Source organism: Apus apus, chromosome 6, assembly GCF_020740795.1.
Source record: "Apus apus isolate bApuApu2 chromosome 6, bApuApu2.pri.cur, whole genome shotgun sequence".
Lineage (NCBI taxonomy): Eukaryota > Metazoa > Chordata > Aves > Apodiformes > Apodidae > Apus > Apus apus.
In genome coordinates, this window is record NC_067287.1 from 16,562,639 (window position 1) to 16,577,864 (window position 15,226).

The 15,226-nt window shown below is 59.2% G+C and overlaps 1 protein-coding gene across 1 annotated transcript; it reads left to right on the forward strand.

Annotated features, from left to right (window-relative positions):
- Nucleotides 1-1,523: 1,523 nt before the first annotated feature.
- Nucleotides 1,524-13,353, forward strand: WNT6 (Wnt family member 6). The gene is made up of 4 exons (XM_051623336.1): nt 1,524-1,600; nt 9,451-9,671; nt 12,068-12,369; nt 12,656-13,353. Exons 1-4 carry the CDS (start codon nt 1,524-1,526, stop codon nt 13,115-13,117), a joined length of 1,062 nt encoding a protein of 353 aa, XP_051479296.1. The 3' UTR covers nt 13,118-13,353.
- The last annotated feature ends 1,873 nt before the right edge of the window (nt 13,354-15,226 follow it).

A 15,226-nucleotide genomic window follows, 5' to 3' on the forward strand; every position in this document is an offset into this window, starting at 1 on the left:
AGGAAGGGTGTTAGAGCCCAAGGGAGCTGGACGGAGGAGTGAGATCTCCAGCAGCCAGTGTGCTTCTCTTTGCCTGTGACTGGTGGCAGGCATTCTGATTCCCTCGGGGTAACCCAGTGAGCTGGCTGGGTTCTCAGTGGAGGTGGGTGCAGGGTGGATTAGGGCCTCCCAGCCCCAGAATCCATGGCCCTGATGCTGCTGGGCCGCAAGCTGCATCCTCAAGCTCTGCTGTGTGTCATGGATGGTGCAAGAGGATGCAGAGACTGAGGGGCCTGGGCTGAGCCCTGGGAAACCATTCCTGAGGCTGCACAGGAGGGAAAAAATTGGGGTGACAGCCTATGGGCACCAGCTCCTCCTGTCCTCAGCCACTCAGCCCTGCTGTGGCCTCCCTGCTACCACCCAGGCCCCTCAGCTTTGTCCTGCCCCAGGCAGCTCCTGCTACCTGCTGTGATCTAGTGCTGGGTGCTTTCTCCCTTCTGGGTACCTGCTGTACCTGAGATGAGATCACCATAATCAACAAGCTGGCTCTCCCTGCACTCTACTCCTTAGCTCTGGAGTCTTGCTCCTGTCACTCACCTGCACCTCCTCGTGCCCCAGGGATGTCTCCCCAGAGGAGCTAGAGCCAAGTTTTGGGAGATGCTTGGAATGGGAGGGGGTGGAAAGGTGGGCTGTCGCTCTTCCAGTGTCCCCCAGGAGGACAGACTGATCCAAGGGCAGGCAAGGCCATGGAGCCGGGCTAGTGCCAGGCAGACCCGGTACAGGGCCAGGGGCCCGGCAGAGCTGTGCTGGGGGGAGCAATGCAGGGGCACCAGGTTTGGGCAAGGCCATGCAAGGTGTGTCAGGGACAGGCAGGTGAGCAACGGACAGGGACCTCAAAGCCAGGTCAGGTTTGGCAGGGCCATGCCAGGACCCCGAGCGGAGCCAGGCAGGGCTGTGCCAGACAGGCTCGCGCAAGGGCTGCAGGGCTGAGCCGCGCTGTGCCAGGTGGGGCTGTGCCAGGCAGGACTGTGCCAGGTCCCCGAGGCCGCGGGGGACAGGGCTGTGCCAGCCAGACCCCGCTAAAGGGCTGAGCGTCCGAGAGCGGCGGCGGGACGCGGGGCCGGGAGGCTGCGGCCACAGTCCCGCTGCCGGAGGGTGTCTGTGGCCGTGCCCGTGGCCGTGCCCACGCCGTGGCCGTGCCTGCGCGCCAGCAGCCGAGCTTGGCACCCAGGAGTCCCCCCGCCCGGCCCGCCCTCTCCGTCCCCCCGGGCTCCGGTTTCCCTGTCGGAGGCAGATGCTTTCGCAGCCCCGTCCCTCCTCCTCCTTCTCCGGAGCAGCCTCCGCGCCGCGCTCCAGCCGCCCGGAGGTGCCTGCCCAGCCCCAACCCAGCCCAGCCCCGCCGGCCGCGGTGCCCGCCCGCCCCGGCCCGGCGGAGCCAGGCAGCGGGCACCCACCCGCCGGGGCCCCGGCCGGACCCTCGGGGCTGCCCGGCTCCCCTCGGGGGGCACAGAGGGGGATCGGCGCTCCCCCCCAGCCCTGGCAGGATGCTGCCTTCCTCCCGGACCCAGCTGGGGCTCTTCTTCATCCTCCTCTGCCCCGCCAACATCATCGGGCTCTGGTGGTGAGTAGGACGTCCTGGGGTGGGTGCCAGGAGGGTGCGCAGTGTCCCTTACTTTCCGGGGCCATTTCCCCCATCCCAGCTTGAGGACAGAGTCCCCAGCTCTCAGGACACCCTTTGGGTGGGGACCACTGCTCGCTGGCCAGGTGGATTCAGCTCCGGGGCACCCCTACACTGTTAGGAGATGGGCACATGGGCACACTGGGGGCATCAGGCTGGGGGGGGGAACCTGGGGTGATGGGGCACCCAAGTCCTGTGGAGAGAGCTGCAGCGTGCCTTCCCTGCACCCCGAGTCAGCAGTTCAGGAGGGTTGCACGCCTGTGGGGCAGGGGCCTCCAGACCCCTCCAATAAGTCAACTTTAATTAAAAGCCCGAGGGTCCTCACAGTGTCCCCTCCTGAATGGTGGCCTGAACGCAGCAGGGACAAAACCCCTGTTTGTAATGGTGCCTTCATCAAAGGCAGAGACGGTGCCTCGCAGGATACCGGAGGGGGTGGGGGATTCATTACAGGCACAGAGCTGGGACCCAGCCTTGGAAAGCCCAGGTATCTGTCGAAACATGAACTATTTAAATCTATTAAGAATTTCACCCAGCCTGTCTTTATCCGGTTTTAAGTGCTTAGATTCCAGCTCCCCGGCGTGCCGTCCGGGCTATCATTCATTATCTGAGGCTATTCGTCTCCACATTGTCACAGTCTTTTGACCCCTAAAATAAAGCTCTCCATAAGCCTTTCCCCTCCCGGTCCCCGCCTGCTCGCCAGTGATTTATTTGGTAGCTCCATCCCCTCGGCTAGCCCTGGCTCCAGGGGTGCAGGGCAAAAAGGTGGATACAAATGGTGCTGTTATGGTCAGTTTTACACCAGCTGAGAGTTTGTCCCTGGAGCCCAAGGTTGGAGAAGGAGTTAATGTGGGTCTGAGAGGGTCTTGCCTTGGGCTTTTGCTAGAGAAGGGGAGAGGGAGGGTGGGGTAAGCCCTGGCCAGGGCAGAATATGTGCTGAGGGTCCCCCTGATTCCCACTGCCCACCTTGAGGCAGCTGCACCATCCTGGAGCACAGTCTGCCTGGCTGGTTTTTACGTGGCTGATTCTCAGATCGCTGCTCTGCCCTTGCAGCTGTCCCTTCAGCCTTCCCTGCTTTCTCTGCCCCATCCCCACCCACACCTGCCTGGTGAGCCCTCACCCCCAAGCTTGTGCCCCGTGCCCCAGCTCTAGGGACATCGATGCCATTCTGTCCAGGGCTGGAGTGGGCAGGAGTGAAGCAGGAGCCCAGTTTGCCTTTGATATGGGAGCAGGCAGATGGGACCAGCAAGGGAAGGGTGCTTGGGTACTGCTGCCCCCCACCCCGGCTGCTCAGAGCCGTGTCTTGCCGCTGAGCTCGGGTCCCGCCGGTACTGTGACTGTGCCGTGTGCGCGCTGGCAGCGCCGGCTCAGGGAGATTAGCAGGATTTGGCAGAGGAGGGCAAGGGGTCAAACTTGTTTTTTCTTCTTTTTAAAAAAAAGAAGAAGAAAAGGAACTTTTAATTTAAGAATAATAACCCAGCTGCACGCAGAGTCGCTGAATATGCCACGCAGCCGAGCGGCCACAGGGTGATCACCAGCACAAACTCTGCTTTGCTCCGGAGCCTGGAGCCTGCCAGCTGCGAGGAGGCGATGTGTGGATGAGGCCACCAGCACCACCAAATGGACATGCTGGGTTTCCTGGAACAGGGGAACCCGAGCAGCCAGATGATTCAGAAGCTGCTTCCCCCAGAGCCTGGCACCTCCAGCCCCCAGCTGAGATCATCCCTCATTTCCAGGGAGCTCTTCCAGAGTGTGGGAGAGAGGTCTGGGCACTGCCCATCCCTTTGAGCCATCCCAAGACAGGCATCTTCCCATGTGCCTGCTCCTAGTACCCATTCCCTCTCCCAGATCTGGGTAGCACTGGTTTCTGTGGGTTTTGTTTTTGGTGAGGAGGGGCTCAGGGGTGCAGCTGTGTGTTGTGCGAGGGCTCATGGAAGACCCAAGGCTGGTGGAAGTGGTAGAACTGTTCCTTACTGTTCCTGTCACTGACATAAAGGGACCTTGGTAGCACCTCTTTGCATCTGCACACTCACCTGGGGCACCCGTGTGTCCTTAGTCATGGGTACAGGCTCCTCTGGGCAGGAAAGGAAGGTCTTTACCCGTCCCTCCATCCCACTCCTGGGTGCATTGGCTGTGCAGTGTGGGGACACGCAGAGGCTGCCTGCTTCCCATGCAGGTGACAAACTGATTTGTGAGAGTGGCATGGTGGGGTGCAGCAGGTTTGGGTCTGATATTCAGGTAGTGACATCGTGCTGATGACATTGTAGCCTGACAAAGAGCATCCTCACTGTGGTGGAATGTCCACAGGGGGCTTACTGAAGATACAGTCATCCTTGTCCTATACCCCCTGTGCCCTCTAAGAAGAGGCAGAGGGACAGGAAATCGGGCAGACACACAGACCTGTCCATGATGGAGGGGAGCAGGCTATGGCCAGTGGTGAAGGGGAGAATGTGTCATTCAGGTGCTGCTGGTCCCTTGGTTAGTGCCAGGCTGCAGGGAATAGGCTCCCCTTGCTCCCACCAGCCCAGTAAAATCTCTTTCTTCCTCCTGTATCTTTTCATGTTTCTTACCTGGCTCCTTGTGCAACAGTGATTCCTCTCTGAGCAGGACAGGTAGGGACCACCTGGAACTCCTGGGCTGGCCTGAAGGGTGCAGGGATACTGGGTGGGTAAACCTGGTGTCTCAGGAGCCTCAGGCAGGTTGAGAGCAGGATTTCAGCTGAGCTGGTTTGTGGTTGGGCTGTTCTTCTAGGGACAGCAGCACTGTGGGGAGGGGATGAGCAAAGCTCAGCTTTCCCAGTGCCTCAGCACCCACTGGCTCTCTGAGGGCACAGCTGAGAGCAGTTGGGAGGTGAAAGAGAGAGCATGGAAAAAAATCATCCTGGCCGAGATGTTCTCTGCTCTATCTGTGGATCTGAGGGGGCCTGGAGGGATGGACACCTGTCTTGTGTCGCCTTGCCCTGCATGCTCATGAGCAGTGCATCTCCAGGTTTCTGTGGGGCTCCTCCAGATGCTAAGGGAGAACCTGTCCATCCAGCATCGATGGCTGCACCCCAGTTCTAGGGTGTCCCTGCCCAATGCCCCCCTAAAGCCACACACCGTGGGTGAGTTCCATGCACTGGTGGCCTCCTCTTCTTCTCTGCTGCCCTGACCAGCACCCAGACAATGCAGAGCCTGTAAGGGCAGGCTGCCGGGCTGTAGAGCCCTGCCTGTGTGCCTCAGGGTGAGCATTGTGAGTCACCCCCATGACTGCTGACCCACACCTGCCACCCCACAGCCCACGCCCCCGCCACGGCATCCAGAGGACTGGGCTGCCTGTCTGTCCTGGGCATGTCCTCACGTCCATAGCAGTACTGTGTGGGCAAAAAAGCACATCCAAGCACAGGAGTCCCTGCCCAGCAGCACCTCCCCTTGCCCCTTCTGGGGCAGCTACTGACCCACTGGGTTTTTCAAAGGGAAAATATTTCCCTTGCACTCTTTGAGATGGCACCAGCTTCAGAATTGGGCTACTTGTGTCATCCTGCAAAGGCAAGAACTGAGCTTTCCCCCCTGCCATCCCTCATCCCTGCTCCTGGTCACCTCTGGTCTCCCATGCTGACTCCCAGGCTGCTCAGCCCTGCCATGTGCATGCCCCAAGCTGGAGGGCTCAGATGGGCTTTGCATCAGTGGTCTGAGCTCCTCAAATCCCCTCCTTGTGCAGGAAGGTGCTAGGCAGAGCTGAGCACCTCCCAATATTTGCTCAGGATGTACAGGGTCTTGCTGCCACGTGTGGCACCCACATTTGAGCATATGCTTGCCCAGCCATCATGCCATCTCAGCTCTAGCCTCCACCAATGCCTGGAGGAAGAACACAGTGACCCCTTTTTCTCATCTCAGCCCCTCCAGGGCTTGGACAGGGCTTCAGGACCACCATTCTTCAGGTGCATGCTCCTTCCATCCCCCCTGGTACCCATGGCACAAGCTTGGCCAGCTCCTACCCACAGGTGCTTGGCCTCTTCATGACCCTGCAGCCAGCAGGTCCGTGGGCTGACACCATGCCATGCCAAAGCCTCTTTCCTTTCGGCAGTTTCCCAGCTATTTACATGCTGTCCTTGCCTAGGAAGTTTAAGGAGGGTAGGGAACAGGATCCCCTCGCTCCCCTGGCCTGTGGTGTTTCCTGCTCCCTTGGTGTCCCCAGTGCTGTTTGGCAGCTGAGCCCCAGCCATGGGTAGTGACTTGCTCCTCTTGCTCTGCTTTCCTCACCCGGCTGCTCACCCCGCCTCCAGCAGCACTCATGCATTGCTCCAGGTGAAGGACTGGGCACCCACTGCATGCCTGTATGGGGTGAAGGGAAGCTGGGTGGGCAAAAATTCATGTGTGTCCCCTCTCACCCTTTTTGCACAGCTTGAAAAGAGACCTTTAAGATCATAAAGTCCAACCATTAACCCAGCACTGCCAAGTCCACCACTAAACCATGTCCCTAAACATCATATCTACATATCTTTTAAATACTTCTAGGGATGAGGACTTGACCTATTCCCTGGGTAACCTGTTCCAGTGCATGAGAACGCTTTCAGTGAAGAAATTTTCCACACCATCCCCATGTCCAAGGGAGTGATGGGGACTTGTGCCATTTTCCTTGGTCTATTATTTTGGGTAGGAACTGGCCTGGGACACATTGGAGGCTTCATGACCATGAGCTGAAGCAGAAAAGCTGCTGATTATGGCTCTTAGGAGCATCGCAGAAGGGACATCATCCAGAGCACAAGGGTTTTTATATCAGAACTCTTGTGACTTTTATATCCTGTGCATCACTGGGACCAGGCTCAGGCTGCAGGTCTGGCAGTCAAAGGGGTGACAGCAGGAGTTTGGCTGAGCAGTGCAGCTTCTCTTCTGTGCCTCAGTTTCCCATTTCAGCAGTGGGGGTTGCTTCCTTTACACAGGGGTCTTGGAAATCATGGCAGAAAGTGGAGCTCATCATCCTGGCTCCTTTCAGGGTGAGGCGCCAGCCATCGGGCAGCAATTCCGGCAGCAGACGAAGGGCGCCGGGGGCAGGTGGGGGGGATGTTACCCAGGCGCCAGGTCCAGCCGGGGCTGCTGGGTGGGAGGCAGCAGGGGGCTGGAGTGCCCCCGGGCGGGTTTGGGGGGAGCTGGGCTGGCGACCCAGTTCCTTCACCAGGGCAGGAGGAGGAGTGCCCGACGGCAGAGGTGGGGCACCTTAGTTGTAGATGCGGGAGGCCTTGGAGCAGGACAAGCTCAGGCAGATCTGGGCCCCGCGCCGGAGCCCTTGCCAAAGCGGTAGCAGTTTGGCAGCATTTTTCTTGTCCTTGTCTTCCCCCCCCCCCCCAAACCCTCCAAAGCAAAACAGCTCTCGGGCTCCCGGCAGCCTCCCCATGCCAGAAAGCGAAGCCCAGCGGAAATTAATATCTTGCCGGACTTAGGCAGCCCACCCCACGCCTCGTCGGCATGACCGGAGAGATCCTGCGCGCTCCCGCCAGCCTTGCTGCTGCCTGGGCCATGGGTGGGGACCCCTGCGGTGCTGACGAGCCCCCCGCCGCCCCCCGGCCCTGCAGGGCTGAGCTCTTCTTCCCAGCCTGATCCATTGGTCCGGGGTGAGCTGCAGTTCAGCATTTGATCTGACGGCCCCGGGGGGCTGGCGCATCGTTTTTATATGAGTACAAAGAGTCGTCTCTTAATGAAAGTCCTGTCCTGGCTCCACATCTTTCCCACCCCGCTGGAGCAGACAGCCAAACCTCCACCATCCTGATGGGGATGTTGAGAATCCAAGGTCCCCAAGGAGAGCAAGCTTGGGGCCCAGCATGGAGGCTTGAATCTCCATGTGGTCGTTGTGGAATGGGACTGGACAGGCTCACTGGTGGTTTTCCACATGGGCCTCAGTTTCCCTATTGACAGGGGACCTGTGCCAGCCCAGCCACAGCCCTGAAATTCTTCCCCAGCTGCCCCATCACTTTTCAGAGGTGCCTGTGCCTCATGTAGCAAAGGAAAATGGAGCTGCAAGGAACAAAGAGAAATGAGTGCTCCCTGTCAGTGCTGTGGGCTTGCCTCAGTTTCCCTTCTGGAGGTCACCTTTCCAGCCTGCACCTCTCAGTCAAGATGTTTAACCCTGTAAACTTCCTGCCAAAGCATAAAGGCTTTTTTTTCCTGGCTGTGCAAGAGGGCATGTCCTCCCAAAATTCAGGTGGGGTGTGGTGGGTAGGAGATGCAGGCAGCTTGGGGGCCTGTGGCAGGGGGACCCTCGTGGAAACTCAAGCTTAAAAGAAGGGGCTCAGAGGGGATTTGCACTGGGGCAGGATGACGAGCAAACTCCTGTAGCCTGGTGTCCCAAACACAGCCCCCCTAGCCAAGTGAGAATGAAAAGGACACCCGGAACATAGTTAAACACAGGGATTCAGCTTGTGATTTTCAGGCCCCTGGGGCTTGGACAGACTATAAAGGTCTGGGTTTGGAAGCTGCAGTGCAGCTGGTGCTCCCCAGCAGCACAGGCTGCCTGGGCACTGCTCTGCAGGGGACCCCAGGGAACTTGGCCTTGCATTCCTCGGGCATCCCAAAGCACTGGGGGATACTGAGTCCAGCCCTGGGGTCCTGTGGACACCCACAGCCAGGAAAAACATGTCATTGAGCAGAATGAGCCCCAAGTCTACAGGAGCAGCACTGGAGGTGAGGGGCAGGCTGAGAGGGGCTGTGTTTGGGCCATGCCAAATTCAGGTGGTCCATGGCCATGTGGTCTCTGTGCCGTGGGATGGGCAGCGTGGGTGGGAGGCTGCTGGCATGGTGTGCCCATCCTCTGCCTACTGCGGCTCTGGCATTGCCTGCAGCAGAGCTGGAGCATCGCCTGCCCCGGCACGGGGCGCAGTGCCGGCAGGCTGCACAGCTGCACGAGCCGTGCCATGGAGGGCACTCCAGGCAAAATATGTGGGGAAAGTACAGGAGTTTCTGTAGCCAGCAGCATGCCAGGGAGCACGGTATCGTGCTTAGACTTTGCCTCCCAGCCCAGAGAGCAATGCACCTCACTCCAGCTGTGCTGGTGAGGAGGAGCTGCCTCTGGCACAGACCCAGCTGAGACTTGCCCTCCCATGCTGGCATCAACAGGGCTGGCGATGCCACCTGCATCCCTCCCTCACACACCCGTGACCGCCCATGGCTCCACTCCCCTAGGGCTGTTGCCTTGGTAGGGGGAGGCAAACAGGGGAGCCTGGCCAGCAGCCAAGGGGCTTTATCGCTGGCAAGGTCACTCAGCTCATCTCCCACGGGGTAAAGCATTGAGCCCCCTGAAGAGGGAGGGCACACTAAGAGCTCTGGCTGGGCTCCCTGCTGTGCCCACGGGGCTCTGGGAGCTGTAGCTGGACCAGTCATCCGTCACACCACAGAGCCAGGGCTGTGCAAGATCAGCACCCCACCTGAACAGCAGCTGCTGAGCAGCACCATGTCTCTGTTATCTCCCACTGGGGGCACTGCCATCACTTCCAGGGATGTCCCCAAGGGCTTCGAGGTGTGGAGTGGCATGTGCTAGCATCATTCTCTAGCCAGTCCCACAACTGGGGATCTCCCCCATTCCCTGGCTGGCTGGCCAGGGAAAGGCATCCCCTGGGTCCTGGCACACAGGTGCCACCCATAAATTTTGCCCTGCCCTCCCTGCATACCTGTCCCTGTTCCCTTGTCAGTCTGGCTCAGCACTGAGCCAGCACTGCCCCATGGCCTTTCTCCATCCCTGGGAGCAGGTCTATCTGTGCCCCATCCTCACCCTGGTGCCCCTGGTCTCAGGTGCTGGTTTTGCTCTGCTCGCTGTCCCTCCTGCAGGGCAGTGGGGAGCCCCCTGGTCATGGACCCCAACAGCATCTGCCGCAAGACGAAGAGGCTGGCAGGGAAGCAGGCAGAGCTGTGCCAGCTGGAGCCAGAGATCGTGCAGGAGGTGGCCAAGGGCACCAAACTGGGCGTCCGGGAGTGCCAGTATCAATTCCGCTTCCGCCGCTGGAACTGCACCAGCCACAGCAAGTACTTCGGCAAGATCCTGCAGCAAGGTAAGGCCAGCACTTCCCAGGCCTCCTGTCTCTGAAAAAGATTTCACCTGCCCAGTCAGGCATCTCCCTGGGATTCCTGGAGCAGAGTCTGGGTGTGCAAACTTGTGTGTATGTGTGCATGTGTGTAAAGGGTTGCTCAGTGCTCCCCTGTGCTGTCACGCTGTAGTTTTACTGCCAGGACATGTCTCCCTGTGTTGTAATGAAGCAATTACCAATGCTCCCAGACAGCGTGGGGCTTCACAAAGCCCAAGAATGCACCCTTGTCTGGCAGTGATTTATGGCTCCCCTGGGACCCCGGGGTGTCCTGGGGGAAGGGGCCTGGGTGGGAGACAGCGTGCACCCACTGAGAGCTGCCCCTTGCCCCATGGGTGCCCTGCAGGTTTCCTCCTCCTGGTCTTGCAGGGAGCAGAGGAGAGGTGTGGGTGGGCACCCTGATGTCACCATAGGATGGGTAGGTCCAAGCCAAGTGGGAAAAGTGGCCTGAGCCCAGTCCAACTCCATCAAAGCCAGAGAAGGTGCAGAGTCAGGTGGCACCTGTGAGCTTGTAAGGGATGGGAAAGCCCTGCCATGCTCCCCAGGAAGAGGGACTGAGAGGTGGATAGGGAAAAGGAGGGGTTGCTTAGTGGATGGAGAGTGTAGTTCTGCCCCTGTTCCCGTGCTGGTCCCTGTGCTGAGGTAGATGAAAATGCTGGAGCAAGCTCCGGTGTCCTTGGCCTTCCACATCTCCTGCTGGTACACCCACCAGGCCAAGGGCAGGGAGAGTGTGCCTTTGGGTCTTGAAGGGGGGTCAGGGTACCCTGGAGACATTGGCAAGGGAAGAGTACCCTGGGTGCTCAGCAGCTGTGGGTACCAGTGGGGGACAGAGCTGGGGACACGAGTGAGACACCACCCTGTGATGAGGTCATTTAAGAAGCTGATTTTCGAGTGGGGTTTCCCCCCAATACAAGGACTTTTATTCTTTCGAGGGGCAGAGAGCAAGGACACACAGGGGACAATCCTGCCTCTGGAGTAGCCCATTTTCACACTGACCTCACAGTGAGGCTGGTGGGATCTGTGCCAGGCAGAGCTACAGGCTGGAAGAAGGGTGGTGCCAGGATGCCAGGGCAGACCAGAAGGTGAATGGGTGGTGCTGGTGGATGTGCTGTCGGGTACCCATGGGCAGCTTAGGCTGGGGGAGACACAGGAGCATGAGGCATGGGAATGCTGAAGGAACCACCTCACTCTGGCCCAGTCTCACTGCTGGGGTGGTGGAGATGAGCAATGTCCTGGGAACAGTGGTGAATTTGGGAGCCTCTGGCACACTGAAGACATGGGACATCCCAGTATGGATGTACCCAGAGCTGCACCTTGGGTGTCAGACACAGAGAGCTTGCCCTGTACTGAGAGATGCCAGCAGGCACTGGCCTCAATGTAAGCCTGGAGGGACTTCATAAACCATCCCAGCATTCTTGGGGTTCTCAGCTGCCATTGATGGGCACTTCCCACCCAACAGTGGAGGTGATGCCCAGAAGCCCCTCTTCCCACAGCCCCCAGGACAGAGTGCTGGAGATGGGGGGATGGGACACCTCCCAATACTCCCTCCCTCCTCATGCTCTGGGCACCTCCTGTGTGTCACCACCCTGGGCCAGCCCTGCCCTGAGTGGGCAGGAGTTTGCCTGGCACCGGGATGGGGGGAACACAGGAGCCCCCTGAGCAGGGTGCCGCGCCCCCGCTGCCAGAATCCCCCGCTGGCTGCGGCTGCGAGCGGCAGGTCCAGGCAGGGGAAAGATGCTTGGAATTTGTGTCCTGGAGCAGAGAGAGACAGGAGCAAATACTAATAATAAATAATCCTGCAGGTTGGAGGCTGTGCCGGTGGAAGGAGGGGGGCAGGCAGTGCCCTGTGGCAAAGCGGGTATGGGGGGAGAGTGGGCAGCACGGCTTCATGGCTGCCACCATGCAGAGAGGCAAGGGGCACCAGCCCTGTCCCTTGCAGCACTTCTCTCCAGGTCTGCAGCTGGGGATGGGATTTTTACTCCTTGGAGGGACGCTGCAGGATGGTGTGAGGAAGCTGTGGTTATCACCTGGGATGCCCTTGCCTACAGCCAGTACCAGCTCACAGAGCTCCCCTCTTTTCTATGGAGCATCACCAATCCTTGCAAGAGGAGGTTTGTTGACCTTGGGACCCTACAGCTGCGGCGCTGGCAGGGCCAGGCCATCCCCCAGATTCTGCAAAATCTGCTTGTGCGAGACAGGCCCTGCTCCAGGCAGCTCTGTTCGGGGTGGGTGCATCACTTGGGGAATAGCATCAAGCACAGAGGAAGAGGGAGAAGGGGAGGCTTGAGCACCCATAGGGTGCCAGCAGGCAGAGCGTTTGCCACGGGTGACTTGGCATCCCGGCCCTGGTTGTTCCCCTGCAGATATCCGGGAGACAGCCTTCGTGTACGCCATCACGGCGGCCGGGGTGAGCCACACCATCACGCAGGCCTGCAGCATGGGCGAGCTGCTGCAGTGCGGCTGTGAGCTGACCAGGAGCCGGGCCCCCCCCTTGCCCACGGCGGGTCCGGGCACTGAGGGTACAGCCTGGGAGTGGGGGGGCTGCGGGGACGACGTGCAGTTCGGCTACGAGAAATCCCAGCAGTTCATGGATGCCAAGAGCAAGAAAGGCAAAAATGACATCCGAGCTCTCATCGACCTGCACAACAATGAAGCCGGGCGCTTGGTAAGGTCCCCACTATGCTCCCTGTCCTCTGCAAACATCAGCCCCCATGCTCCTACCCAGCTCAACCCTGCACCTTTATTTCCCCCTATCCATGTACCTGCACCAACTTTGGATGAAATATGGACCCAATACCGTTAAAGAACTCTTTACAGGTGCTTTTAAAATCCCCTCTGCCCCTCCCAGCCCTTCACTGGGCCACAGCAGCACCAAGAGTCAGGGTTTTGGCTGGGGGTGCTGAGCAGGGAGGTGGGGGACCGTGGGTTGAGCGTTGCCATCTCTTCCCCAGGCGGTGCGCAGCTACATGAGGACAGAGTGCAAATGCCATGGGCTGTCGGGCTCCTGCACCCTCCGGACCTGCTGGCGGAAGATGCCCCATTTCCGCGAGGTGGGGGACCGCCTGCTGGAGCGCTTCAATGGGGCCTTCAAGGTGATGGGGGGAAACGACGGGAAAACCCTCATCCCCGTGGGCGACAACATCAAACCTCCTGACAAGCAGGACCTCATCTACTCAGCTGACTCTCCTGATTTCTGCTCAGCCAACCGTAAGACGGGCTCGCTAGGCACCCGGGGCCGTGTCTGCAACAGCACGGCCATGGACACGAGTGGGTGCGACTTGCTGTGCTGTGGGAGAGGGCACCGGGATGAGACGGTGGTGCTGGAGGAGAACTGCCTTTGCCGCTTCCACTGGTGCTGTGTGGTGCAGTGCCGCAAGTGCTCTGTCCGTCAGGAGCTCAGCCTCTGCATCTGATGGCCTGGGGTTGGGCAAGGACAATTTTGGGGACCACCCCCAGGCTCACCCTGTGGCCCTCCCGGGACAGATACAGGTGGAGCTGGTGGCAGGGACAGCGGGAGTGAGGCCAGCTCTGTGTCCTAGGAAGTCCTGTCTTCCCCCAGGGACAGTGTGGGGCTGCCTGGTGTCCCCACGGCCCCTGTGGTGGGGGCTGCAGGTGCAGAGCTTCCACTAATAAAGCTATTTAAAGCCGGTGTGCCACAGCACTTCCTGGGGAGGGCTGGGAAGCACTAACTGGGAAGGGACCAGCAGGAGAGCTGGAGAGCAGTCCTGCCACAGTTGTGAGTCCCTGTCAGCTGGACTCCCTCCAGCCTCCTGGAGGGAGGGGACATGTGGCACGGCCCAGTTCATTTTTGATCCACTTTTTGCTTTACTGCACCACTGTGGAGCCAGGAGATGAGTGTGAATGAGGGCAAGCACTCTCTTATCCTGCTCTGCAGCTCCCAGGCTGGCTGGGTGCTCTCCTCCCGTCATCCATGGCCATCATCGCTTGGAGATGCCTGTTTGTCTCCCATCACCATTTGAGCTGGAATATTTGATATGAACTGCACATAACGGTCCCTTCTACTCGCCCCTCATGCAGGAGGTACGGGTATCTGCCCTGACACTGTGGTGATTGCCTGTGAGTTTCTTGAAGGTGTCCTCTGTTCTTTTCATTCTATTTTCAACCACCACTGCTGTGATGCCTGGCACAGAGTTGCCCTGTGTGGCACTGAAACTTGGCTTGGTGACATGTGCAGCATTCTCTTGGCCTGCCTTGGGCCATGTGCAGCCTCACCTCGCCATCATGGTGCCAGACATGTCTTGGTAACCTGATAAGCCTGTGCTTCTTGGAGTAGCAGCCCTCCTGGGTCCCATCTGGCTGCCATCCCTCTGCTCCAGAGGTTCCAGGGGTCCCCGACAGGTTCCCTCTCATGCTGCAGGGAGCCTGCAGGAACTGGTTTCTCCAGCCTTCCCCAGAATGGGGGTTTAGGTCACTGCAGAGGGGAACTGCTTGGCTGGCAATGCCACACTGGGCTGAGGAGCCCCTGTGGGATGTCAGCAGAACCAGAGCCTGGGCAGAGGTTCACCTCCCATGTCTGCCCTCAGTGCCGTAGCCATGCAGGGCATGGGGACTGTGCTGCTCCACCCAGCTGCAAAAAGGCTACTGGTGCTTTCAGCCAAGGTGGGCAATGCCCTGTGCCCAGGGTGCTGCTACTCAGTGCAGGAGCAGGGCTTGCAGCACTCTGCAAGGCAAGGGGAGCAGCAGTGGGGTGATGCCCACCAGCAGGTCCCTCCTTGCCTGCCTTCTGGCAGCCAGCTGGGAAGGGCAGGGGAAGGAGAGTGATGGTGAACCATTAACTTGGACCAGCGAACACTGAGGCAGGAACCTCTAAATCTTTCAGCTGCAGTTCTGCAGCTGGAAATTCCCTCCTGTCTTGCCCACAGAAGTGCTGGGAGAAAGGAGGCACTTGGGACTCCCGGGAACTCCTGGCCACACGCCCACCCATGGGAATGCATAGGTGGGTGTGAGCGGGGCTGGGTGGGTGCAGATGAAGGTTCCTGTGGCTGCAAGCAGCTCCATGTGCACGTGTGTACGCGTGTAGGTAACATGTCTCTGCATGTTCATGACCAGATGTGTGCGTGTGAGTTTGTGTACACACCCATCAGCATGTGTGTGAGCCCCTCGTGGGTGTGCTAACAAGTTGGCCCTTGTGTCTTCATGCAAGTCAATGAATACACAGCAAATTGTCAGGATGTGCGTGCCAGTGACACCAGCCCCGTGTGCGCCTGTGTGTGACTATGTTTATTTGCATGTGTCTTACTGTGTGCAGGTGTGTCTAGGACATGGCAGACATGGGTGGGTGCAGGAGGGCCCTGCAGGAGGGGAGCTGCACAGATGCAGGGTCTGTATGCTGGAAGATGTGAGGACCCATTTTGTAGGTTCCTTTGAATTACAAACAGGGGAGCACACCTCAAGCCCTGGGCTGCCCATGAGGGGAGCTCAGTTCAGGCAGATCCTGTGAAGATTTGAATCACTTTTATTCTCCCCCACAGCCACCCCATTGTGAGGCCAATTATACTGGG

What these genes read in the sequence shown, in the direction of transcription:
- WNT6 (XM_051623336.1), top strand. Translation starts at nt 1,524, where the DNA reads ATGCTGCCTTCCTCCCGGACCCAGCTGGGGCTCTTCTTCATCCTCCTC. An exon ending in AACATCATCGGGCTCTGGTG is followed by an intron (nt 1,601 to 9,450) that starts GTGAGTAGGACG and finishes TCCCTCCTGCAG; the next exon opens with GGCAGTGGGGAGCCCCCTGG. An exon ending in CGGCAAGATCCTGCAGCAAG is followed by an intron (nt 9,672 to 12,067) that starts GTAAGGCCAGCA and finishes GTTCCCCTGCAG; the next exon opens with ATATCCGGGAGACAGCCTTC.